General features: G+C 40.5%; 2 protein-coding genes across 3 annotated transcripts in view; one reads left to right on the forward strand and one right to left on the reverse strand.

Moving 5' to 3' along the window:
• The window catches only part of LOC136448945 (peptidyl-prolyl cis-trans isomerase-like), a 306,630-nt gene that overhangs the window by 61,018 nt on the left and 218,026 nt on the right, over window positions 1-27,586 (reverse strand). The window lies entirely within an intron of this gene.
• LOC136448937 (ankyrin-2-like) overlaps window positions 2,075-27,586 on the forward strand; it is a 208,899-nt gene continuing 183,387 nt past the window's right edge. Inside the window, exon 1 of one of the 2 annotated variants that reach the window (XM_066448669.1) lies at window positions 2,075-2,300. In XM_066448669.1, the coding sequence (XP_066304766.1) occupies window positions 2,271-2,300 (30 nt within the window). In that variant the 5' untranslated portion in view covers window positions 2,075-2,270. Of the gene's footprint in view, window positions 2,301-22,202; window positions 22,519-27,586 lie in introns of those variants that run through there. The other variant, XM_066448658.1, reaches the window with a different exon arrangement.

Consider the following 27,586-nt stretch of genomic DNA (forward strand, 5'->3'; position numbering starts at 1 on the left):
ACCTTGTCGTTCATTATCATCCAGATCTAGAAGCACGATCAAATACTACAGTACATATTCACTGCAGAGCTAAAACATCACAGATAAAGAAACTAGTTTTGCTCAATATCAAGGGATGAGTACATTTCAAATGTGACAAGATCGATTTTCTTTAGTCTTGGGATTTAGTCTGTGACACGTCCTGCCATGACAGAAACTCCCGTCGAGCAAGTTGGCACATATTCACTCACATGAACATTAAGTCCCACCCAAGACATTTTCCTTTCCAGACACAGAGAACAAGAAGTCCACACCCTGTTTCCTGCGCCACCCTTCGCCACTTTCCTGTGTCGGCAAGGCCAAGGCCGTTGGGGGCACAATATGTTAGTGGTGTGCCGACTTGAAGCACTGCAGGGGCCAAAGGCCTAGGTTACTTGGTTTTGTGTAGCGGCGGTAGCAGCCCGATCTGACTTTAGGATGTAAGATCGTAACGGTATTGCATAGTGATTATTGGTTTGTAAACCAAAAGCAAACTGTTCGTATTTCTGATTCTCCTACTTATAGGTGCATAAACAATGTACAAGAATCTGTTTAAAAGATAATCATCTCTGATATAGACAACATTGCCATAAATCTCTGTTTGCATCTCATTGAAAGGACCTTTACCCACCCCATCGCTTGGATACAGCAACTTGATTCAGATTAGTCATCAGAAGATAATTTTTCAGATCGAACTATTAACATGCAGTCAGGATGATGACTATGCTAGGGAATAATATGAAATAGTCCATTGTGCAAACAATGTTTTTTTTTTTCTTTTTCTATGCATGGTAACGTTACCTGCATCCGCTTAGCATGCCGGGCGCCGACTAAGGTGACTATTGATACTAATCTCCAAGCAGATCGCCACGGTGCTAAAATCGTAGTTGAAGCTAGCCAGCCCGAGAAGCTCCAGTCAGCCAGGGAAGTTGTCAGGCACCGTCATTGCAAAAAAAAAAAAAAAATTCTGCCAGTTGGATACGGTCTTTGCAACCGTTGGGTCTGCTTGGAGACTATATTGACACTACATGTATGTCAACTGATGGATATTGAAAGTCTGACAGTAAAACTTTACGAAATGAAACAAACACAAAGCAAGAAAAGGGAAGCGAGGGAAATGGAAATCCGACCTAGTGCAAAACCCAATTCACCTGTCTCATTCCATCTACTACTAGTAGTAACGTTATATCAATCGAGCCCAAAATAATGAAACTGACAAAAACAAACAAAATCTGTTTTCTTTCAAAACACATAAATGAAAAGAAAATATGTCAGTTTTCACCTATCACTGACCGTATCATCCGCTGTGGATTACTAGGAGCAAACCTGTTAGTAATGACGAGGTATTCTTTCACACGTTACCCACTGTTACCATCCCGTGGTGGAGTGCGGCCCTGCTACAATACATAATTTCATGCATCATATTGTATTCGTTGTCAACGCTATAGGTGAAAAATGCACCCGTTGTTTTAGATACTACATGTAGTACATAATATTAGAAAGGATTTGTTAAAGACAATTTCAGGCTTCATTCGGATGTGGAGAGGATATATCGATAATGCGTTTGGTTACATGAACGTCTGAAGAATACTTTCACGTTACGATATTTCACCCCCAACATCTGCTTGGAGATTAATGTGGATCCTCATACAGATTGTAATTCAGGGCTGAGGAATCACCAGTAACGTCAGAAAAATGATGAAAGGACACACAAAAAAACATTAACAAGAAACACAGGATGTCCACTAGGTGCATCTCACATCCCGCCTGTGTGGACCGAAACTATTTGAAAAGTTTCCCCCTGGCCTGATCATCACGAACTGCCTCATTGATCCCACCTGTGCTGAAATGGTACGGTCGACGAGGATAAAGAGAACCACTTTTATATCAATATCTTGCAAACGGTTTTCGATATATGAATGAAATGTCACGTAGAGGTACTGTTGATGTTGAGTTATAATATGATATTAGGAATTGTACTTTATCTCTGCTAGGTCCTTCCCTTCCTAAAATGTGTAACGTTACCCCACCCCCTCAAGGTGTTGACATGGTACGTGCCGATGGTGGTTTGCGCGCCCTGGACAAGTCGCTGCCGCAAGTCGGAAGTTTTCCTTCGCTTTCCCAGGCGATCTACTGGAGTCTACAGCCTCCAACCAGAGCATCACAGGATCCTGAGGGCTGGCTGTCCTGCCGCCGTGCAGATACGAGTCGGAGATCGGCACTGAGGGCTGCAGACGACGACTTGAACCGCTATGTCGTCGCCAGAGGACAAGGAGTCCCAGGTAAGGTTCTACCTCTTGTTTTGGTCTCTACTGATGAGTCTATCGTCCACGCGCGCGTGCAGATCGCCATATTTTCCTCTGTAAGGGGTTGATCTACAAAATCTTGCCCAGAAATGTTACAAGTTTTGAACAGACCGTTGAATAAGGCTGCTGTTTTCCAAGCACTTGACGCGAACATGGCCGTGGGAGGAATAATGTTTACCAACGCCCCCCCCCCCCCCACACTTTAGGCGGCCTTTATACTAGTTCCGTCCGCCAAGGCGGACGTCTGCAACAATCGTCTCCTAAATAACTTCCTCCCAGATCCGCCTTCCGTCGGTTCTAAGGATCTGCTATGCCGATCTCTGTTCACAGGGTCAAGATTTTCCAACTTCTTGAATATTTCACCTCCGTTTGTTGACATGCAAAACTTGTAGGGACTGTTGGCTGTATTATAGCGGTGCCTTGTGTGACGTGGGGTGGGCGGGTGTGTCTGAAATGAACATGCATCTCATCTTTACACATAACCTCTGTTACAGATGGTGTGTTTGCTAGTCTATGTAAGCTGCAAGCATGTGTACCTGTATGTCTGTGTGTGTAGAATGTGTATATTTGTGGTGGGAGGGGGAGGGGGAGGGTTAGGGTACTATGGATCCACTTCATTCATAGAACACCTGTTTCACCTCAGAATACAGCGGTACAAAATATTGAAATAATTCCTGCTCACGTTTGTATTCACAACTAACATCCGGCACCACCCAGCCATTTTTTCACCAACATGAACTTGTGATCTGTTGTACTTTCATTCTCAGCCATTGTGCACACATGTTATGTCCAGTTCATATAGGTGTTCAAAATGGCTGACGTGACACCAGTTTTAGGTTACAACAATGCCGGCAGGTGACAAACAATGGCAAGTGCACACGACTTCTTTTCAAGGTGTGCCCATTGTGTACTTAACCAGGTTAGTGAACCAAATCAACCATGAACATCACAAACACACCCTTCCTGACTGGAATTCAAGCTGCATCCAAGAGATTTTCAGACTACTGATCAGAAATAACCCTTGGCCTGCCACCATGTACCAACAGCTGATATTCCCATCCCATCATTCAGGAAAGCCATTTCAGCCATTACATTTCTAATGTAGGTAATAAATCCCAGCACATTTCCAGGCTAAAACAGCACTGGGTGATGAATTTTTATGTGGGGCACTTAGGGAAGGTTGAACATCGTTGCGACACGGCAGAGGTTATGTTAATGTTCATTGGGAACGGCTTGCTGTTGAGATGCTTGTCTTGTTACCATGACGATGCAATGAGTGGTAATAAAATGGGGTCTCAACATGATTTATGACGATACTATATTTCCTATTCATCATTTCACAAGTTGTCTTGGCCAAGGGGGCTCACTGTGATTATATATAAATGTACCCAGTATGTCCTACTGATGGGAACCCATGATATGGATGTGATAGGATGCAATGACATGTCAAGGTAGTGTCTAGTATAGTTAATGTTTATGCAAGGAAATTTGGTTTATGGTACAGTATTGCAAATTGTGTGTGTATTGCAGTGATAAACCAAGGTGTTCACTTTGGATCTTTAAGGTTTTCAGTTAGAGAAACTAGGTGCCATGTTTTTGTTTGAGGTCTGTTCCTCTCTCGATTGGTATTGTTTCAGTTAGATGTTTATGTCATACTGTTGATTGCTACAGATTTGACAAGTGGACCTATTCTTTTTTCCCAATTGTGTATCGTAAAATGGTACCTTGGTTGATTTTATGAAAGGCTTGAAAATATATACAGGTACATAGTGTTTTTGTAAAATCTGTAATCCTTGGTGTTGATAGGAGTGCCTGCCTATCAATAATCACCTTTAGGAAATACAATTTCAATGTGGCCACAAGAAGTATATGAGGCTCTGGAGGGGTTTGCAGGGATGCTTGCTGGAGACTGGCTTCGTGTAATCCCATATACATCCTGGGAATCACAAAACACTTTTTGCAAACACTTCTAGCTACTGTACCTGCACTAGCTGCTAATCAAGTCAGCCTAGAATTTGCTTGAATGTGTTCACTACTTCTTCCAGATGTGCCATGCCATTGTTTTAGCATCCATTGTGCAGTGGATTGTGGACTGGGCAATTCCTTTTCCTGTGGTTTTCCTTGGAAGGCACCCCTTCTCCCTCTACCCCACATATAGGAGGCCAACAGGACCTCCAACCATTAAAACAACTTTGGTGTTCCGGCGTGGTTAACAATTTGTACATACACATGTAGATAAGGTGGTCTGAAGTGTGTGGTGCCTCTCTATATAGTCAGGTGGTAAGTTTTAAAGGTGAGCCGAAGATATGAAATCCAGTATGATAGTACAGGATGGTGTTTGATACTTATGGGCCAGTTAACGTTAACCTCATTGGAAAAGAGACCCTCGAGCTGCCCTACTTTTGTGCTCAAGTTAAATATTGTGTGGAAACATGTTCCCCTAGTTCATGATTGAAAAGAAGGATATTCTCTGTAATCTGTCAAATATTTCTATAGGTTGTAGGAGGGTGTTTCAAGCCCTGAAACATTACAACTTGCATGTATTAAGGACCTAAATTCCTTATCTACAACCATGTTTGTTTACAGTCAGTTAACTTTGATTTCCTATTCTCCAAGCAGAGGTTTCGGTTGGGAGCTAGGAGTGGCCACGATTTTTAACGCAGAGGCCACTCCTAGCCCCCTGAAACCTCTGCTTGGAGAATAGTGACTTCCTAGTTTTCTCAATATGCGTTTACTCCATGAATATATAGGAAGTGTTCTTTTTGTATACCAGTATTGTGAAGAAGAGAATGAAGGCTTTCTTCCTTTCTCACCAGCATACTGAGTATTTCAAACCATCACTGTCTGCAGTGTACTGTGTGTACAGTCACACTTTCACTAGAATGGCACACAAGAACAACCGTGCTAAGCTGATTTAACTGTTGGGACAGCTAGTAGACCAAGACCTAAGTTTGGTCTGACTCATGTGTACATTATATCCGTGATAACAAGGCTGCCTTGGTTAATACATGTATATGCTACTTTCCTTTTTGATGAAATGTCTTCGTAACTGTATCTACAAATTGTAAATGATATGGTACAGTGGCAGACTTTGCTGTCAGTGTGTCTATGTGTGTGCTAGGTAATTGCACTGCAGGGAAATGTACATACATTTAAGTTCCAATGTGTCATTCAATACTTAATGTGATAACAGTTTCAGTACAAAAGAAGTTGCTATATTTATGGATGCGGAGCTGTATGTAAGGGTGAACTTGGGGATGACATGTTGAAATATTGCCAGACAGATTGCTTGTTACATCATGACAAATGTTGGTAAGCCTCTCTGATATGTATTGCCTTGGTGCAAGGGGAATAAAGATGTTTGGTGATTGTATTGAGGTTATTGACTAAACTGTTCAGAACGTTCCCAACAGTATGGGAGATTCCCCATGTGACAATCCTTGTGGTGTGATATACATGTAACAGGGAGTTGGCAACACGAATATTTTCAAGGCACAAGTTTCGAAATGAAGGCACTTGTTTTTTAGACTGCATCATTTTTGTTGCACAGGAATGTTATGATGTACTTATACTATATTAAGTGGAAGCTGTTACAATTGAAGTTTGAAATATAATGAAACATTGATTACACTTTGGACTTACATACAGGTTATATTTGTATTTGAATGTCATACAATCGTGAATGTCTTTTAATAGTTTTATGTGAATGCCATACAAGTTGTAGAATAAGTTTTGTTTTTGGCATATACAAGGCCTGTATATGCTGATATGCTGTTTGATGAATGTGCTGGGGTGAAGAGAATTATTGTCTGTGTTGCAGTGTCACAGTTGACCTTAGGTAGCTCCTGCTGCACTTACATGCATCCATGGCAAAATGCCAGCCTCCAAGCAGCCCTGTAAGGCACCAACTGAACTAAGGCCACAACACTGATATCATCTCCATGTGGATATTGCATTCTGCACAGAAAGGGTTTCACAGTTCAGTGACAAAGAATGATGTTGCTGACTTGTCCTGAAGTGGGAATGTCATTTTCATATCAAACACTGGTGTTACGCATTCCAACACTTAAGGTATGGCAGAGTCCACTGCTGGAAAGTGCCCTTAATCTTTCACCTATTAGCTGCTGGCTGAGTCAGGTTTCAACCTCCATAGTCTCTTACTTTCTTCTGGAGAACTGACCATGAAAGGAATGTGCTTTGTTTTGAAGTTTTATTTTTGTCTTGTCAAAGGACCTGGTGTACTACTAGTATATTATACTAGTACTCATGATAATTGCATGAGTGGCATTGATGTGATATGCTGTTGTTTTTCTGTCCTAGTCGTATAAGATACATAAGAAATGTGTTCAGTTGCACAGGTTGTGCTGCATAAGCAACCAATATACTGTAACGTGTAAAGGTTTCTCTGTCACATTTTTGCAACTGAAAATTGTTTATATGGAACAATAATCTTGTCAGTAGCAAAAAGTCATGTTGTGATTCTGGCATTATTGCCCAAGGTTGCAAAGGTCACCATGTTATTGAGTGCCCTTTACCAAGTACCAATCTAGAAAATATTGCTGGTCATATAAACGTAATGAAGAAAATACTCTGGGGGTTTGGGGCAACCAGGCAAGAGTGGTTTCTCCAAGACAAGCAGGGAAGACAGACAGTATTTCTATGAACATTGTGAAAGGTAATATGGAAAATAAACATATGTATGTGGCTCTGTTGATAATTTGTCTCACTCTTTTCTATGTGGTAACCCAGATTTTGTCAGACATTGATACATTGGACTAGGTCAGAGTTGTAAGTAACCTAGATCTCTAACCCAAATAGCTGTGTGACATGGTATGGTGGGCATGTAATTGGCAGGACAAATAAAACAGAAGGGGATCATCATGTTTTCTCAGAGCTCACCCTCACCTCCCATGGGCCACGATTAGTATCAAATTAGATCCCCCGGTTATCACCACTAGACCTCACATGTTCTCACTGTTTAGTTTACCAGAATTTTGTAAACCTAATATTAGTGTATTTTCTGAGGACTGTGTTGGTGATACATGAGTACTGGGTAAAGGTTGGGTAAGGGAAGTGCCACAGGTACATGTAACAGGTGAATAGTCAGAGGTCTTGCTTGCAAGACAGGTGTTTCAATGAGATAAGCCTGTGATTTACAGACATTCTGAATCTGATGGACAGGAACTGCTGACTGTTCGGTGTAAGGCTCTAAAAGGTAAAGCAGTCATCCTCAATAGCGGTGAAGCATGATGCTTTTTCCAGTAGCTAGTTGTAGTGTAATGTGGCTTGCATTTTTGGCCAAGCACACTGGGTCACCATTACTCTTCTTGATAAGTGTGTTGGGTTCTTTAACGTGCAGAGGTTTGATGCTTTAGGGTAACGCCTAAAGCTTCCTTATACACAGGGCTGCCGGCTTTATGCCCCCCTCCGAAAGGATAATGGGACTAATGTATGAATATATCTTTTACATGTAGATTTAAAAGTGCCCCCCCCCCACTGCAACATACATCTATGTACACAACCATTTATAAACATGCCACAAAAATAAATGCCAGTTTGGTTTTCTGATGTATGAGTTGCTTATAGATACACTGTAGTCACATTTGAATGCTGACTGTAGTGTCAATCAAAATTTCCAGTTGGGACTGATGAATACTGCAATCTGATGCAATTCATTGACATGATATTTTGAGAAAGAGGAAATTTTATTGATTATGCTTCATTATACATCTCCCCTGACAAAAGCTGATATCAGTGAAGAAATCTTGAATGTTTCTGCCATAGAAAACATGTCCCTGATTGAGAGTTCTAGGAGGCATCTGTGGTATTTGGTGTTAGTGTAGCTTATGCCCCTTGTCAAGACCTTGCCAAGTTCTTGGGATGACCTCTGACTCTTCCAATTCCCATGTTGCCCATCTGCTGGTGTAGCATATGGAGGAAGGTCAAGTCTACATTGTGTAGTCTGTGCTCTATTACCTTTACTGTTATGTGGGAGATTCTGGAAATGTGCCAACAAGGGGAGGAAAGCTACAATTAACATTGGCAAGCTTTCCATACATCAGTGTCTATTCATTCTAGTACTGTAGCTTTATTGTCACGACCGAAATAAAAAGAAGTGCATAAGATAACAACACAAGATATATGCATCACTTGTTGATCCTAGACCTTGCAGTTTCTACTTCCTCTCAAATTGAAAGGACTGTAGGTATATTTCTGGCAGCATGCCAAAGATGTTGTCATCCAGTCTCATATGTCGGCAAACGTTGTGATGTTTTATTTCAAAATCTGAAGTTATGTACATTGTACCTTTCAGGCCACTCTTATTTTATTTTCATCTTTAATGTGTATCATTGATTGATGGATGCCCTAATTAGCTCCCCTGATTATCCCTAGAATAATGATTGATGGTGCCAATAGTGACATTTGGGCCAAAATCAGCCCAAACTACATTTTGAATTGTTACTTCTTTGCTGTTACATGGATATTTCACAGACTGTCCTCTTGGTTAATTCTTCGCACTGCGCAGGGAACTGTTATATGTTTTATTTTCACTCATTTTCATTTGACCAAAAATACCGTTAGACTGTCTGTACTCAAGTGGAATACCCCATATCCCATTCCTACTGGATTCACAGGAATTTGCAAGTCTTTGTTAATCAAGGCAAGCATGGTTAGATCGGGTGTATATAGTTAACCTTTAATTAGCCACCTTGTTTATAATGATAGGGCTTTCTATTGACAGCACAAACTGGCAACAACGAGGATGTTGATCTTAGGGATGGTTGGTTGGGTTATGTCCACAGAGTGTACAAAAAGGGATAGGAACATTGTTTTAAAACTAGCAGCTTGTGCAGAGCATGTCCATGTACAGGGAACTACATGTACATTATAGTGCTTTCAGTCTTTGTTTTATTGTTTATCAACCCACTTAATCTTGATTTGTCCATAATACAATTGTCTGCCTTTTGACCTTTCATAGAGGGTAATGGGAAGGTTTGTATTTGTAGGACTAATTGTAAAGGCAAAGTCTATGCTTGTTCAGTGTTTCAGGATATCAGGCAATACAAAGACAGAAGAGATAGTAAAAGATATCTCTGTAGTGGTTATTCTATGATGATTTATAAATCCTGGGATTATAAATTAGATAATGAAATATTGTACTTGCAAAACTTACTGTTTATGAAATCTGCATGTGCCTTTGGAGAGTTGACAACCATAATTTACATACAGATCATTTGTTTGGCAATATAGCAGTGTAAATATCTTTAAGTTAAAGTTAAAGTCCTCCCCGCACCAGGCGGTGCATAAGGCAGCGCCCATCTCTATTTCTGCACCCCTTTTTCTTAAATTTGACAATCTTGGCTAGTTTATTAAGTTAGTTGAAATAACTTGGAATCAATCTAAACTACCAGAAAAATGAATCCGACAATGAAATTTTCATACAGTGGCAATTCAAACCATTGAGAATTTTTCAAGATATGGGAAAGATGCCAAGATGATGTAAAGGAGAAGTGTCAGTGATTTGTGTGCATAACATCATGAAGGACAGGAATTGTTCTTTTAAAAATGAATGCACCAAATCTAGGCCACAAGATAGTGACAGTCTATGAATGTAGCTTAAGTTACTGTCATGATGGGACATTACAAGATGAATCATCTCCTATCGCCCCAAGGCAAGTCCATTCCTCACTGCGAAAGATAACTGCAGCTCTGTGGAAAAGGAACTTAATTCTACACAAAGGAATTCTCTGACCTAGATATAGCAGCATATAGACGTTTTATGGACATTCAAAACTTGCCTACAGAATAATAAGTATGGAAACAGAACACTAAGTGTCCTCTTAGATGTTGAAGAACTGCAGTGCTCAATGCTGCACTGCCGAGGTAATTAGAGCAACTTAGGTTTGTCATTGGTGCTGACCGCAATTGCTAATGGCTTCCTTAATCAATATGTCAATGTGGGTCAACAAGGCATCATTGGACCCCATGCTCCTGGGGAATACAGTGAGCTTGGAAAGAAACATGCATGGCAAGGAAATAATCAGGTCATAAGAGCTCTGTACTGTGAAGGTGTCATTGATTTTCATGATTGAGTATATGTGTAAGAATGTTTGAACATGAACGACTGATGCGCTCTCATGTGCCTCAAAATAATACATGCTTTATTCTTGCATTGACATGTAGAAAACGTTGCAGTAGTGCAATGTTATGTATCAGTAAAAGAGGCTCTTGTTTTATATACATACATTCATCACTGACCCTTTCCATGCACAATACAAGGCTTGCTATAGCTTCTTGGGTCAAATCATGCATTGGACCAGAGCATTTTGGATGAATAAATGTATTATAAGGCGACCAATTTGCTGCTCCCTAATTCTTTAAGAAAGGAAAGAGAGTGAAAGTCAACACTTGCTGTTAACATGTGCAAAATATTTTCTGAATGGGGACAAAATGCTGTCACATCCTTTTCATTCCCTAAAACAGTGTCTTTTTCCAGAATCAGCATTAGTGGGAAGAACTGTCCTCAGGACTCCAACAGAAACTTTCTCTTTCTCTTTACCTGTCAGTCATGACGAGAGGGACATGTCCAATAGCCAGTAACAACTGGCACTTTCTTCTCTTCTTGTGACCTTCAACCTCTGCAGACGAAGCTAGAGAAACACTGCTGCCTGTAGCCTCAAACGAGTATCAGTTTCTGGCTGTTGACTCCTTAAACTGTGGTCTTGTGTTCTGACTTGTTCGGTTGACTCTCATGTTTCCAAGGATCGGCCTGATTGGGTGACTTGTTTCTCCCCCAGCTAGCTTCCTGCAGAAGATGGAAAAATAACTTAGCATTTCAGCCCGACTAAAGGTGCTTTATCTACTGACCCTGACTGAGAACAAACAAGGTTCTTGCAATTACAGCATACCTGTTGCTTGACGTAAGCCTTACACACCTGTGTAATACGGGTATGCAAGACTTTAGCCGCTTGTGGTTATGTTTTTTGCACACAGCAAAAATGAAAACTAAAGCATAGGGAAAGGCTCTTATATCCATGTAACGTTAGTTATTTGTCACAGTTCAGTGTAATGCTGGTATTGGCCTTCCAGTTGCTGACTTATGCTATAAACAACATAGCTTTGGCACCAGATTGGGTGCACAGCAGGGAGAAGCTTGATATACATTTTGTACCTGTATGCCAGTAAGCTGAACTCATGAAAAAAACACGAGATATCCACAGGAAGGATTTGAAAGCTGGTTATAGATAGAGTGATCTGGTCCTGTATAAAATGGTGGCTGTACAACAAAAAAGAAAGAAATGATTTCCCATTGCAAGCATCCAATCACTGATTTCCTGTAATTCATCTCATCTAGCTTCAACTTCAAGAATGTACAAATAAATTTCTTGAGACAACATTTTTAGTCCTCTTTGATATGTTCTCCAATAGAGCATTCGGCAGATCATTGTTGCTGGGGATCTGTCAGTTTAGTCTAAGCCTTGTTACAGATAGATGGTATGGCAATCCCAGACAGTCCCTGCATGTGTGTGTCTATACTTAGTGGGGTCAACCCCTGGTGAGAAATCCTAGATCCCCAAAATAAACACTGTAAGTTGTGGACTACTAGGTTTCCTCAAACATGCTAGGGGGCAGGTCTGCCTACAAGTTGATATGACCTCAGCATAGAGGTGGCTACATGGTACCTGTATGAAACCAGTATTTCTTGGTGGACCGAAGAAATCAGTGGATCGGATTAAAAAACGATGAGATTGGTTGGAGAAGGGCACTGTCCTTTTGGTACGAAGGTTCATTTTGAGGTTGCTCTTTTCAACAGTCAGCGCTAATGTGCACTGAAAATAACTATCATCCCAATAGACAATTTGAACATAATTTGTATATTATGTAGCAGTACTGCTATAATCAGGTCCAGTTTCTGGTTTGGATCTGAAGTTTCTGACATGAACTTGATGAAAATGCATTTCTGGAATCTTAAAATGACAGATTTAACAGCAAAAATGAACAACATGGGCTTCCAAACAATGAGTGGAACGGAAAAAAATCTAAAGCTGGAGACAGCCCTGCAACGGACACACATTTCGTTCACATATATATACAGTAGAATCCGCTTAACCGCACCACCCAATTGCCAGCGTTTTCGGTGCAATTATCCGGCTGGTGCAATTATGCGAAATGCCCAGCTGGACCGCACAACCATGGGCGAGGGGGTGTATTGTTAGTCAGAAACATTAGCACAAAGAAAACAAACGAAAATATTCAGTTATTGACTTTATTTATTGACCCTTTGCTGAAAATAAAGAAATGACTACGAACCTGTTTTGATTTTGCATTCTTTCATTTTTCCATGCGATCTACCGCATTACAACACACGTAATGTTACAGGGGAGGCATTCTGAAACATCGTCATGCCACCCATGGGATAACAGTTTCTGTGTTACATTACGTAGAGTGCAGTTGTCGATTTACGTAAATCATGTACCGCCATGAAACTAGAAATTGAAACTAAAACTTGGTTACTGATTACGGGTGACCCACCCGGGACCTCCCATACGATTCCTATCAACGTAACTGCCAATGGAGACCGCCTTGTTTTGTTACTCAAAACAGTTTTAATTATATTGGCGGTATTGCGCCTTTACACCGGCAGGTATCGGCTCATTTGTACCGCGTTTGCCGATTTTAGCGCACCTTTTCAGTTAACTTGTCGAGGAGTTTTGAAGAAAAAAATGGTGCAGTTATCCGGCATTGGTGCCCATGCGCGGTGCAGATATGCGGAGTCACTAACAATGCAGTGAATAGGAACCGGTTTTGGATATTGGGATTCGGTGCAATTAAACGGAAGGTGCGTTTATCCGAGGTGCAATTAAGTGGCTTCGTCTGTATATACATGGCTCGAAATTCATATTTGGGAATAGGTGCACTGGTGCACCCAACTCAAAAAATTGGGTGCACTGAAAGAATTTTGGGTGCACCAGATAAAATAAAGTTCAATGTCTTCAGAACATAATTACAAAGTTTAACGCTGCTGCCTTTCTTAAGAACTTCAATCTGTAATTCTATAGCTAACTTTAAAATTTCAAACAAATAATACATTAAATAAAGGACAGCAAAAAGTTATAATTATCATGCTGTTTTTTATACTTACATTTCAAGAATATTCTGTATACTAGTGTACAATAGTACCTTAACCCTATAGGCTACAAAAATATATAGGTGCACCAGTGCACCCACAGTCAAAAATTAGGTGCACAGCTCCAATTTTGGGTGCACTGGGTGCACATGCACCCACTATTTCGAGCCCTGATATATAACCTTCTGGACCACAATGCACTGTTCCTGCTTGATACTTAGATGGGATTCATACTTATTGTCCTTCTTTATCCAAAGTTGTTTGTTTGTTTGTTTGTTTGTTTGAGTTGAGGAAGACTGCCTGTGTCAGGGTCTGGGTTAAGCTCCAATTCAGTGGGTCATACTGAATAAGTCATAGATTTATTACCTTCCCCAAGAAGGTTATGTTTTTGGTGCCCTTTGTGTATCTGTGGCTCTGTGTCTGTGCAGTGCCTGACTCTGTGTCTATGCAGTGCCAGTATAACTCGATAAGCTGTGGATGGATATTTATGATATTAGGTGGGAAGAGGTTGGGAAAACAAAGGTCAAGTTCCATAATGGGCCTCCTAGCAGCTTCCTATGGTACTGCAGTGGAACTTATGGTTTTGAATTTGATATCTCATATCATGACATGGATATGGACATGAAATGGTCATGATTTTAGAGTGGTAGGTACAGCTCTTGGGACAGAGTAAGTGGTCATTATGTAAAAGGTATGGGTTCTTTATCTCTCCTATGGTTATCTAAATTTGATGATGCTGATGCTGGAAGAGGACTTTCTGTCACCATGGTAACATAGCTCACCAGCGATCTGGACTTACAGAGATAAGAAAAAGAGGCAGCTATCCCAGGAGAAGGGAACCAGGAACAAAAGAAATCGTTGACTACAGCAAATCCGCTTTTCTTTCACTGTATTGATTTGAATGCATTTGTTTGACTGCGCTTGCCCCTACTTAAGTTTTGGGTCACCAGATATTGGGGTTAGACTCTACAATACTATTGACCTTAAGGAAAAACACACATTTTCAATAAGGTAAATGGAAGGCAAAATAGATTGTAGATGTATGGAAATGATGCTAGACATCCAGATTCCTCCTTTTACATGTACACTGTCCAAAACTATCTATGGAAAATCATTTATCTTCATGTGCTTATGCCATTTAAAAGTTTCATTTCTAAATTATTTACTGGAATCTGTCGACAGTTTTTATTTGCATGAATCATTAAGCTTTCATTTCTACAGCAAATACCCACTGGTATATGTATAACCTCTGCACGTAAAAGAACCCAACACACTTAACGAGAAGAGTAGGGGTGACCCGGTGTGCTTGGCCAATAACGCGAGCCGTGGCGAAGCTGTATTGCACTACCACTAGCTACTTGAAAAGGCATCATGCTTCACCTCAATTGAGGATGACTGCTTTACCTTTACCTTGGTATATGTAAAAGATTAGGATGCACTTTAAGATGTGGAAATATAACGTTACAAGAAAAATGTTCAAGCTAGGTAAGGGGACCCTGGACCACATAGTATGTAAATGAAATGTGTATTTTAGGCCAACAATGAACTTACACTTGGGGCTCGTTTTTCCTATACATCTCACACATTCAGCTTGTACATTATCCTCCCCACTACCATTATCAGAGTCTCTGAACGTCAAGGGCCCTCTAGCGGGAGACTCTTTCCTTATATAGACATTGTTGCAACAGTATGACCTCATGTGTGAGCTATGGGCCATTGTGTAGTGGTTAGCAGGCTGGATCCTAGCGTTTGTTTACCTTGCCAGTCAGGTGGTACTGAAGGTGCTTATATCCTCACTGTGCATTGCATAAAGCAAAACAAAATAATCTTTAAACATTGCTCGGATGTGTTGGAACATGGCTCATATGGCAGTCTCATGTATTATCATAGATACCATATTGATCTTGAAGCTAGATACAATCAGGTAATGTACAGGACAGAGCAAGCTTGTCTCATGCAAACAAGAGAAAGAGTGACGTTATCTGACCCACATGTTGAAGGGGGGGGGGGGGGTACTTTCACTGGTTTGACGTGACCTAGCATGGCATTACCATGCATGCACTGGGCACACAATAAGGATCATTGAATGCGCAAATCTGCCTCCTCCTAATTTCTTCTTTCTTAACCAAGTCATGCTAAGACTGTTTGTATCTAGTACAACGATAGATCATTGAAGCTGTATATTCGTAAACGTCTGCCAGGAACTCAAACTTGAACTGTTTTGCACCAACGCTAACCTTTGATATTTAGTTAGTGGGTGTGGGCGTTGGCTTTTTTCAAATGGGTGATGTATCAAGTATCTGAAAAGGCAATTCAAACTACAGTGGGCACACATATAAACACAGACGTTATAACACATCTAGGCGACAGTTTATTGCCAAGCATGTTCCTGGTTAACATTTTACTTACACTTAACATTTGATGTATTTGTTTGGAGATTTAAGTAGGATATTTGTGCGTCAATGTTGCTTGACAATCTGTTCTTGTAAGAGGCGTGCTACGTGTCATTTTGACATATAGGGTTATGCTTGGATTGTAAAAAGTCCCCATACACAGCAGGCTTACTGTAAATGCAGAAATGTTCGCGGCGGTTTTGTGTTTGCGGTTTTTGCGGCGACCGTTTTACCGCGAACTTAAAACCACCCCAAACATTTTTGTCCAATACTGTACCAGTATGTGACTGTAGCGCTGCCGCGAACTCAAAACCACCGCAAACACTCCATTTTCGCCTTAATGCGAAATAAAAACCACGCAAACTTAACTGCATTTGCAGTATTCCAGTGTGTTACTGATGTACACAACATCATGCATATTTCGTCAACCTTTTTGGCCCCAGGGTCAAGGAAACATTTGACCCAGGAATTCAATGTTCCAGCTGCCACCAATGGGAAGCATGGGAAATACAACAGTTGGCATTCGGATTGTTACTGAAATGAATTTCTATCAAAATACATGTTGCAGTTGCTGCTTTTTCTATAATTTTTACAGGGGTTGTAATGTACCAGATATGAAATCTCAAACGTCATCAGTTATCTTTTACTTTTTTTAGAGATTTTAGAATTGATGTTCTATTTACATTGCAGAAATGTGAGAAAGTTCATTGTAAAACAAAAGTTACACCTTGTTTCTAAAGGAGCTGTTCTTTGTTACAGGGCATTTTCCACGACCCGTCTCTCTGTCCTGAGACATTTGCTTGTTGTGACGGACAAACTTTTGCCATGTCCCCCAAAAAACTGATGAAAATGTATTACTATTGGCTAAAAATGAAACATTTATCAATGATAATCAACATCGTGCTCCCAAACATTGAGTGGGACGGTAAAAATCTGAAGCTGAAGACAGCCCTGCTACGTTGCATATAATGATCCTAATAGCTGTCTTGAAATGCAATTAAGCATAAGTTAGGTATTCAAAGTGTGTCTCTTGCAAGTCTTGTCCTCACATGCTGGCTCTTGTCTTAGTTTCAGCCTGACACCTGTGCTATGATCTACAGGGTCTGTAAGTCATGCCAGTCTCACCCTCCACATCAATCTTATCTAAGGAATTTCCCCTGCAGTTCTTTAACCTAGCCCATCTCTTCATCAACACTTCATGTGTGTCCAGACAAATTGTGAGCTTTAGCCCACTGACAAGTCCTTCTGTGAAGGTTCAGGTTTAACATATTGTTAACTTTCACACCCATTTTGTTGAGCAGGGTAGCAGCAGGGTGTGGTATTCTCTGGTTCTCTTGGGTCCTGCCCTTTGGCACACTTCTCTCTTCAAGTCCCTGAATGATGTGGGAGGAAGAATTTTGGCCTGGAATCAACATGTTTTGGCTGCCTGGTGGAGTTTGGAACTCAAGCCTCAGTGGTCTGTCTTCCAAATCTTTTACTCAGACTGTTTATGGTCCAGGTTGAGATGATACAACTGTGGAAACAGATGGAAGAAGATAATAAGAAAGTTTAGATTTCTCAAGCAAAACTGTACTTTGTAGAAATATATTTCCTGTCAAGCAGGGCTGTCTCCAGCTTTAATTTTTTTCTGTCCCTCTCATTGTTTGGCAGCCCATGTTGTTGATTTTTTTGTTAAACCTGTCACTTTAAGATTGTGAAAATACACTTTCATCTATTTCATGTCGAGAGGTTCAGATTTTTTGGTCAGATGAGGTGAAATTTTTTCCCGTTCCATCAAGCAAATATCTGTCCTGGGATGCAAAGACTGGTCCTGGAGAGAGTCCTAGCCTACAAAAAATCTGTCAGAGCTACCCCATAGAAGTGCCAGAAGTAGTTGAGTTGTTGTGTCTTGAGGGACTCCTCATATAGCCCTGTAATGAAGTCCAGTGTTTACATGTGGGACAACTTGGGAAATGAGGCATGTAATTGGTTGACACAGATTCAGATCCCCTGGTGTCAGCTACTCACTCCTCCCTTGGCCACCTACCTTGTGCAGGGGGGAGGCCAAAGGTCAGTGTTTGATTCTGCTCTATTAGCAGATAGGCATGGCCTCTTGTGGTTTAGACTTACACATGTTTGGTGTCTTTGATGTGTTATCAATGATTTAGGTGTACAGTCAATTTCTAATTGTTTTCATGAAGTGAGTAAAGTGTACTCTCCAAGCAGAGCATGGGTTTCGGCTAAGTTGGGTTGGCTATACACAAAAAAAGATGACAAAGTAGAAAGCCCGATAAAAACGCCTAAAAACACGTCAAAAACCAGCCGAAACCAATGCTCTGCTTTGAGAGTAAGTAAAGTGATGGCTGCTGACAACCATGGTTAATCTTTCCTTTCTCTGTCCTTCCCTCCTCCCTCCCTCACCCTCTGTCTGAATATATGTATATATTTATATACTGTTTTTGAAATGTTTCAGGAAATCAATATTCAAAGGCAGACAGCAAAATTCTGATGGATGTTTTTTTTTTTAAACGAATTTCAAAGGGGATGAATTATCAAAATACTAGTGGTCAATCTGCTGCCTTGCTTTCACACCAACTTCAACCTGTAGCAGACAAGGTGGCTTTAAATTTGGAAAATGTGCAACTTGTCAAGTGTGTTGTTTGTTAGGAAAGCCATGGCAGTCAGGTCCTGCCATTCCATAGTCTGTCACTTGGATGGTATCAAGCTATACCAGTTAGGCATAAGTTGTTTCAGTAAAGCATAAGCTCTTTCAGTTAGGCACAGGCTATCCTAGGAAGGCCACACCGACTGTATAGTTAGGCACTTCTTCTATCCCTATGTCGGAAAGAATATACAGCCCATTTATGTGTTTATTGATTGTACCTCACCGGAGTAAATCCGGACGAATGATGATGATGATGATAATTGATCCTGTGGCTTTCTTTTTCAAGCAATTCCAAAGAAAGTGCCTTGATATTTCCTTGATGTGTGTGTTAATCTATTATTTTCAATAGATAAGATAAGAACAATAATATTTTGTAAGAACATCAGCTTTGACTTTTCAGACATAATTTATTTTCAGATTGATAGTATAATATATGGAAAATTTGGAAAAAGCATCCACTATCTCTTGGCAAGCATATAGTGAAAGAAACACGTTCATTCCATATCTTGGTTTGAGAAGCAGAAAAAGTGCAACAAAAGAGAATATTATGCATTATTCTGAGCCTTGTATGGTGTTCATCACAGAACTTCAATAAGTATTCAAGTTCACCGAGGTGGCATGTGCATCAATTACCCTTGGTGCTTGTTAGTTGCAGACAGTGCCAACTCATTTTCCAGGTGGAATCTTTCACGTAGTCCACATTATGTGTCTTCACAGGAAGTGGTGCTCCCCGCCTTCCCTCCCCCTGAATCGTAAAGGATGTTGGGAACTGTTCTATTGATTAGCAATCGGCTCTCTGTTCTAATTTCATGGCTTTGTGGGTGTGGGAGGGATGGATTGACCCCGTCAAACCTGTATCCGTTCTAGGATACTGTGGTGTGATTTGTCTGTCTGTAACATTGCATAAAAATAGATTTATAGGTAGAATATTTAATGGAGAAACAGGTCAGAATTTAGGCGTTTGTGAACGGATTGATGCGTGCCATCAAAGCAAGAAGTCAACTCTCTCTTTACTGAATAGAAGTTAACAATATCCACCATTATGGAATTGAAATCTATATTCTTTGCAAAGATAGAATTTGGCAACTCTGTGTCCAATGATATTTTGTTTGGGCTGTGAAGTAAACAGGTTTGACAATTGTACAATTTGTACCATAAAAGACAAGGTAATAAGTATCACATTACAATTTGTATGTATTGAATCTATTATTGATGGTGACAATAGCGATATGGAATGGGAAATGTCTTGATAAATTATAGATGAAGCTGAACATAGCAACACATCAAGGCTGGCCAGGCTTGCAATATTGTCATAGTCAACTCTACACTGTCTTTTCCCCCATCCTTTCTTCACATTATTCCTCTCGATATTCTGGATGCATGCACAGGTATAGATCTAAACTTTCTGTAATGTGTGCAACATTATGATAATTTTGGTGTTTCATAAAACACAGAAACTTTGGCTCCCACAGCAACAATTTACATACATGTAGTATGTATATAGGAAAAACAATGTTAAGAATCAACTGTTCTACATTGTATATCTTGAAATTTGAACTCTGTTTGATTGTAAGTGTGACAATACTTAGTATGTGTATATTGGGTAATGATTTAGACTAATAATACCCATTCCGTGGACATATTTTATTCCAAATCATAACTTTCATTGTGTAATAAACTCATTGTATCAGAAGGCTCCTTCCAAAATGTACTGTGATGGGCATATCCTGTTATTAGAAGAAATATGACAATTAGAATATCAAAACTTTTATGTCTTAAGCTGGTAGCTAAAGACCAACATTAAAATATCCCCAGCACAATTTGTATTCATCCTGCACACTTAGGTGCACAACCTTTTTTTGTTGGTTTCATATGAGAAGCTGACAGACTTCATAAGTACACGTACAATGGATTATTGTGTGGGTCTAGTAGATCAATATGTCTAGGCTATGAGATGTGGAGTCATTCATGCATGTAGAAATAATATTTTCAATAGGAAAGGGATATGTTTTGTTCTGTTGTGGGGATACATGTCTTATGCCACCAAGTGTGACATGAGAAAAGGGTCTCAGTTGATAGGATGATAGAGTCTATTGCGAGTTAGTTTCTTTGAGGAGCCAAATTTTCATGTCATTTGGAGATGATATGGGTCAAACATTTATGTTGGAACTTCTCAAAACAACCAGCTGATTTTTCTTAGGCTAGTAATCTAACAATACTTACACATACACATAGAGCTAGATTCAGACTTTAATACTTTTATTTTTTATTTTTTATTTTTGATATTTATTTGCACATGTTAAAAACAATTTATAGAACAATATTAAATGGAACCAAAAAAGTACACTTCAATAATTAGATTCAACAAGCAGCCACAGTAAGGAAGAATCTCCTTGTCAATAATTCTAGGGACCACAATGGAGCAAATGTGTCACTGTCAACATTACTGATTCACAATGTAGATAATCCTATTTTCTTTGAACTGCTGGTGGGTAAGAGTTTAGCTCTCAGCTTCAGTTGTTTCTTAGCAGTTGTGCTGCCTGTGTGGTTGAGACCGTGTATGTACAAAGCCAAAAGAGACTTGCCTTTCTCAACTTCTTACCTCACCAGTTCCACACAATGTTGGCTTACAGAACACCCTTGAATTGAGGACTATTAGGAGGTTTCACTTAAACTTGTCTTAAGGACTTTCATAATCACACAGTCTGTCACACTTTAAGTTGCTGTGGCAAATAAACCGAAAAATATTGTATCAAAGTTGCTATCTTCTCTATTCAACCATACCCTGTTCATCATTTAAAACTTAATGAAAATTTCTGAGGTGACAAATTTAGGCCGCCACCCCTACATGTATATTACATGTACATGTATGTGGGACAAAAGTAATCAGTACAGCAAGGTAGATTAATTTTTTCATCTGCAGCGACACATGTTAAAGAGTTCCTTTTTTCCATATGCCTGAAGGCCAGTTCTTTTTCCATATGCCTGAAGGATCCTCACATTTACATCGAGAGACATTTTCTGGTCAGCCACAAAGTGAAACAGAAGTGTGCTTTCCTTTGATTGCAGTATTGAATGCCTGTTAAGAGCACTGTAATCATGGAGGAGTTTGCTGACCTCCACTGATTGGTTCCCCTGGTCCTGATGTGCAATTCATAGTAGAATTGTCGATATGTCTGGGTTTCCGATGTCCCCACTCTTCCTGTGAAGAAAAATGATCTTAACTTAGTGCTGGAAATTGGGGTACAATTGCTATTTCTGTTTGCATAGTTTTTTCCCTGATGTTTTCAACTCTTATTTCTACAAAATGTATATGTTGGACAGTAGTCCTTGTTTTCATTACTGTACCAGTTGTAAATACATTTGGTGTAGTCCTTTGTAGGGCCTTCAGTTGTTGAGATTTACTTGGATTAAATCATTTAAAGCTCCATTTGTATTGGTTGACGGGGATTTGTGATTGCCTCTTTATTTGCTCAAGTGGCCAGCACCTAAATGCAAAATGATTGAAGCGGCATGAGACCCACCCCCATGCCTTTATTTGTACCCAACCGCCCCTCAGTAATAGTTACTTGGGTCCTATTTGTAGATTTTGCATTGGATGAAAACAAGCACGACCGGCGAGCACATTGAACCTGGCGGAATAGAGGGGAGAGTCCATGAATAGTCTCCCACACACTGAGGTGTTATGAACGAGCGGCTGGGCCCTCCAGAGATGTATGTGTGATTGCCATAAAAATTAAATCCTTACGATCAGGCATGGGGAACGCGATAGGCGGCTGGCTGAGCTGCATGGCCTGTGCCCAATAGGCTAACTAGCTGGAGACGTGTGGCGTGTGTGGAGTCACGTTGTTTTGACATGGTGCTCAGAGCCAACTGATCACAACATACGGCAGCATGTTCCGACGGTGTAACTGCTTCAGGCTGAGGAAGAAAGGCAGAGACAAGGAGAAAAAATCGCCAACATCGAGTACGGAATCCTTGCAGCCACCCCCAGATGATAAGCAGGTCCCAACCGTGGAAGAAGAACAGGTAGGTGTGGGTTTCTGTACAATTCCAAGGTTTAGTAGAATGTAATGAATAATGCCACATGATGGCGGGGCTCCCCTACATCTACCACAACAAAGGGGACCCCAGCAGTACTGCACTACAGGCAGCACAGGCACCTGTGGTTTTCCTTGTCAGCTGTTACTTTATCTTATATATTACATAAGTCTTAACTCAACATGATATAAAGCAGATGTCATCGTTCCATCCCCTAACCTTAACGTGGTAGGTGAGGGCTGATCCATATGTAAATGCCTATCTCTGGCACCATGCTGCCTGCCATCTCATTACACATGTTTTCAAGCCTTCGTGATGAACTGAGGCCAGATTGATTGGATACGTTTTCTGAAACAATCCACGGGAATTGGATCTGGAATTGCCGAAACATGAAGACGGCTAGACATAATGTTTGCCTTGGGGTTATATCGTGGAAATGGCTTGGCAATACTGACATGAACATAGATGATTTTGTTGCCTAGTACAGTCTCATTGCCCATCAAGTCCCACTGATTAGTGAGTTGATTGTTTATCTTCCTAATGTCATCATAAATCTTGTTCGGTACATTGTTTTCTTGTTTCTAATTGGCGCCATTTAGTGATTTTTTGAAGCCATCTGCTCCGTATTTGATGCTATGAATATTAAAAGTGTCAACAGCGAGGTCGTTACTCCTGGCTGCCGTCTCTACGCCATGTTACCATGGCAACCGTAGGAAGAAAGATATCCCAACATCATGGCTTCTCGCCACATTAAAAAATTGTCTGAATTTCAATCAGGGAGACGGGACCTTGAGAGGGCTAGGTACGATAGGAGCTGGGAGTTGATTTGGCAGACTAGAGACAAATGACATGTTTTGTTTAGTGACTACATATTCCCCACAGAGACAATATGGGTCTCTAAAACAGATTCCACTCGATTTGGGCAATCATGGCGAATGGAATTGCAGATTAGTGGCAGGACGGAGCAGCACATCAGAATGCAGTGTCTGTCTGTATAATCTCCTCGTTAATTCTACCCGTGCACGTTCCGCAATGACTCCATTTAAGTTAATAAAAACAGAATGATCCTTTGCAGTCAACCATGGCATCATCACATAGATGCCGTTCTTTGTTGTGGTGCATAGTTTTCACCCAATGTTGACTATACAGAATTCCATAGATTTTGTAACAGTGAATTTGACCTCTATCTTTCTGACGTATATGTTAACCTCAAGTTGATCTTTCCCATGATGCTGCATTCAAAATGGCAGGCTCTAAGATTGTTGGTTATTATTGCAATATAACATTTCTAGTTCACATTTGCAGAAATCTAATAAAAACACTATCTCAGCTATATCTATTTGGCTAGTACTACATTGTCACTCTTGCTGTGAATGTAATCATGCATTGCAATGCCAGAAAATCCAGTCCAAATCTTGTTATGATGAGCAAATCGTATCTCAGTTTCCAAATGTTGACAGTATTACAAGTACATTTGTAAAAATGAGTGAAGAGCCAGAAAATCTGAAAATCTTGCAAATCTGAATTGCTATCTGATAATCATAATAGGAAATTGACTTGTGTGTAGGAACTTTGAATGTTAACTAAAAGATTGTGCCTGTAATGTTGAATAAAAGTTTTTTTTTTCAATCATCTCCATAAATGAAGAATGTAAATGAAAAGCAATCAGGGAATTCATCATATTGTCCTTTAAATTTTGTAATATTTTCTCATCTTTTTCCATGAACACATCAAGAAATCCATTTGTTGTTTATTATTACTAGAAGTGACTGTAAGTGTTGCCACCATCATCTCTGCTCCCTCGCCACTCATTCATTTGGACTTGTTTCAAAACTGACTCTGAGAGGTGAACTTGACTTAGCCTTAGAATGTCAGACTACATGAGAGTTGTGTTAATTTGTAGTGAGACTGGGGTTTCTACAACCCATGGTCTATTGTTAGATATGGCACTTAAGTGCCAATATTTCTAGGGTACATAGTGCAAGGTAGCTTGAGTTCTGATCATGCCAAGCAAATGTCTCCTGAGTATGCTAGTTCTGCTGCAGTGTGAGAAATTATTGACAGAACTGTAACATGTCTTCTCGGTCAAATACTTTTGAATTGCAGATGCCTCCTGCATACAAAACAAATGCGTAAAATGTTTATTTCAGATCAACAAGAGTCGGTGAATAGGCATCAAAATGTCTGTATTTACATCAGTAGAATCAGTATTGAGTAGCATGATAAATTAGGTTTCATATGAAGGTCAATAACCTTGGCGGCTAAAAGGAAAGCCAAGCAAATATCTTTAGGTTACAAAGTGCAAGGTAGTTCGAGTTCTGATCATGCCGAGCAAATGTCTCCTGAGTATGCTAGTTCTACCACGGGGTGAGGAATTATCGGCAGAGCTGCTACATGTCTTTCTAGGTCAAATGCATTTTGATTGCAGATGCCTCCTGTATCTGTGCATGTCAGACGCAAACTGGAATGTAGAAATAGCATAAACAGATGTCTAAATGTCTTGAGGCTGTAAATTTGTAACATTCATACAAACTGGATACCGAGCATAACACCAAAATAGGTTTCATATGAAGGTCAATGATTATGGCAGCTAAAAGAAATGGTTATTATCATAAAATGGTGATGGTTTGATGGGTATGTCCCTGATGCTGAAGACTATAGACACACAGGCAAGCGCACCTTTCTTTGGTGCTGAACACCATGCACACACAGGCAACCGTGCCTGTCCCTAGTGCAGAACACAATCCACACACAGGTAAACATACCTGTCCTTGGTGCTGAACACCATCCATACCTGTCTCTGGTGCTGAACACCATCCACACACAAGTAAACATGCCTGTCCCTAGTGCTGGACATCATCCACACACAGGTAAACATACCTGTCCTTGGTGCTGAACATCATCCACACACTGGTAAACATGCATGTTCCTGGTGCTGAACACCATCCACACACAGGTTAACACACCTTTCTTTGGTGCTGAACACCATCCACACACAGGCAACTGTGCCTGTCCCTAGTGCAGAACACAGTGGCATTGTGTGGCACTATCGGTAGGGTGTTCCTGCCATAACCGAGAGGTACCGGGTTCGAAACCACCGATATGCCATTGGGAAAGGCACTTTACACGACTTTCCTCACTTCACAATGAGTACCTAGCTTCGGTAAGGGACGTCCCTCGGATAGGACGTTAAATGGAGGTCCCGTGTTTGAGGAGAGCCACACCTCGAGCACGTTAAAGAACCCACCGCACTTATCGAAAAGAGTAGGGGTCCTTCCTGGTGCGAGTGGTTCAAAACCTACAGTCTTATGGCCGCACATGGGGCAATTGTCGTATTGAGGTCACCTGAGTTAGCGCCAAATGGCAGCCACTCCAGACCCTTGCGATCTAGCCCCGTCAATTGTGCGCTCCTCACAGTTCAGCCCCTGGCTGCAAAGAGAGAGTAGTCGGCCCACCAAATGAATGAATGAACAATCTACACACAGGTAAAGATGCTTGTCCTTGGTGCTGAACACCATCCACACATGGGTAACACCCATGTCCCTGGTGCTGAACACCCATCACACACAAGTAAACATGCATGTCCTTGGTGCTGAACGCCATCCACACACAGGTAAACACACCTTACTTTCGTGCTTAACACCATCCACACACCAGTGAGCATGCTTGCCCCTGGTGCTGAACACCATATATATATCCACACACAGGTAAACATGCCTGCCCCTGGTTCTGAACACCATCCACACACAAGTAAACATGCATGTCCCTGGTGCTAAACACCCTCCACACACAGGTAAATACACCTGTCCCTAGTGCTGAACACCATCCACACACAGGTAAACACGCATTTCTTTGGCACTGAACACCATCCAAAAATAGGATGTTTGAAATTTGTGTAGTCCCAAGTGACAAACAGCCAAACAGACCATTTTTAATTTGAAGAAATCCATTGATGAGTAGAAGGAAAATAGCCATAATTAGTCTGCCAGCTGTTATCTGTATAATTCATGTAAGATGGAGTTGACTGTCGGGCAGACTTTAGAAAGCTTGGCATGAGACCATCAAAAGATTATTTCCAGTGAACCGTAGCTATTGGATATACATGTAGTACTGCAGTGCATCCATCTCAGTAAAGGTGGCACAGTTTTCTGACTCAAAATATATACTCTCAACATGGGAAAAGATGCCATTATTTTACATTTTCCAATAAACTTCACTATCCCGTATAATGTTGTTCGTAAAATACCACTTTGTTTTCCAGTCACGTTATGGAAAATAGACATCTATAAAGGGAAATAACAGATTATAAAGTTGAGCAAGCTGCACACTTGGTACTAAACATGATTCCAGTCTGTATTCTGCCCAAACACAGCACACGAAAAGGTGTGAGATTATTATTTTAAACTTAATCATTCTGTGTTGAAATGTGCAATTTATTCTGACGCTGGGAAGTAGATACTCCGGGGGATGATGGGTCGAGATGGTAGAGATGGTAGATAAAACGCAGCAGACCAGAAAAGATTGAATGGAGCATGGAATTCTCATGCAGAAAACTCCAAGATGGTTGTTCTTTAACCTTCTCCCTGCTCCCTAACCCCATAACTAATACAAATTTGGTGCCAAATGGCTACCTTAGCAGGCTGAAAGTTAACAGAACATATTCAGACGAACTCCAAAAGCAATTCAGATTCATTTGTCTGTCTGCAGTTTCATACCCTGATGCAGACTGGTTGTTTCCCTGTATTCTAACAGACCAGTTTCTAGTCAAATCTCCATCTGCAAATGCCAACATCTAATAGGTGGTAGTAAAAGGGACTGTATTAGAGACTCAGACATGCTATTAGGAGAAATGTACAATATTCATCATTTTGGCTAGTCTGCTTTGGATGCAAATCCATCCTAATAAGGTAAGTTGCCTTAAAAGCTTTTCCCAAGAGACCCATATGTAGTAAAAACAATTCCATAAAGCACACATTTATATCACTTGTCTACAAAGTGTGCCTGTACATGTTGCAAGGCATACATATACACATGGGAAGAGAATGTATGTAAACAA

This window comes from Branchiostoma lanceolatum, chromosome 14, assembly GCF_035083965.1.
Source record: "Branchiostoma lanceolatum isolate klBraLanc5 chromosome 14, klBraLanc5.hap2, whole genome shotgun sequence".
Lineage (NCBI taxonomy): Eukaryota > Metazoa > Chordata > Leptocardii > Amphioxiformes > Branchiostomatidae > Branchiostoma > Branchiostoma lanceolatum.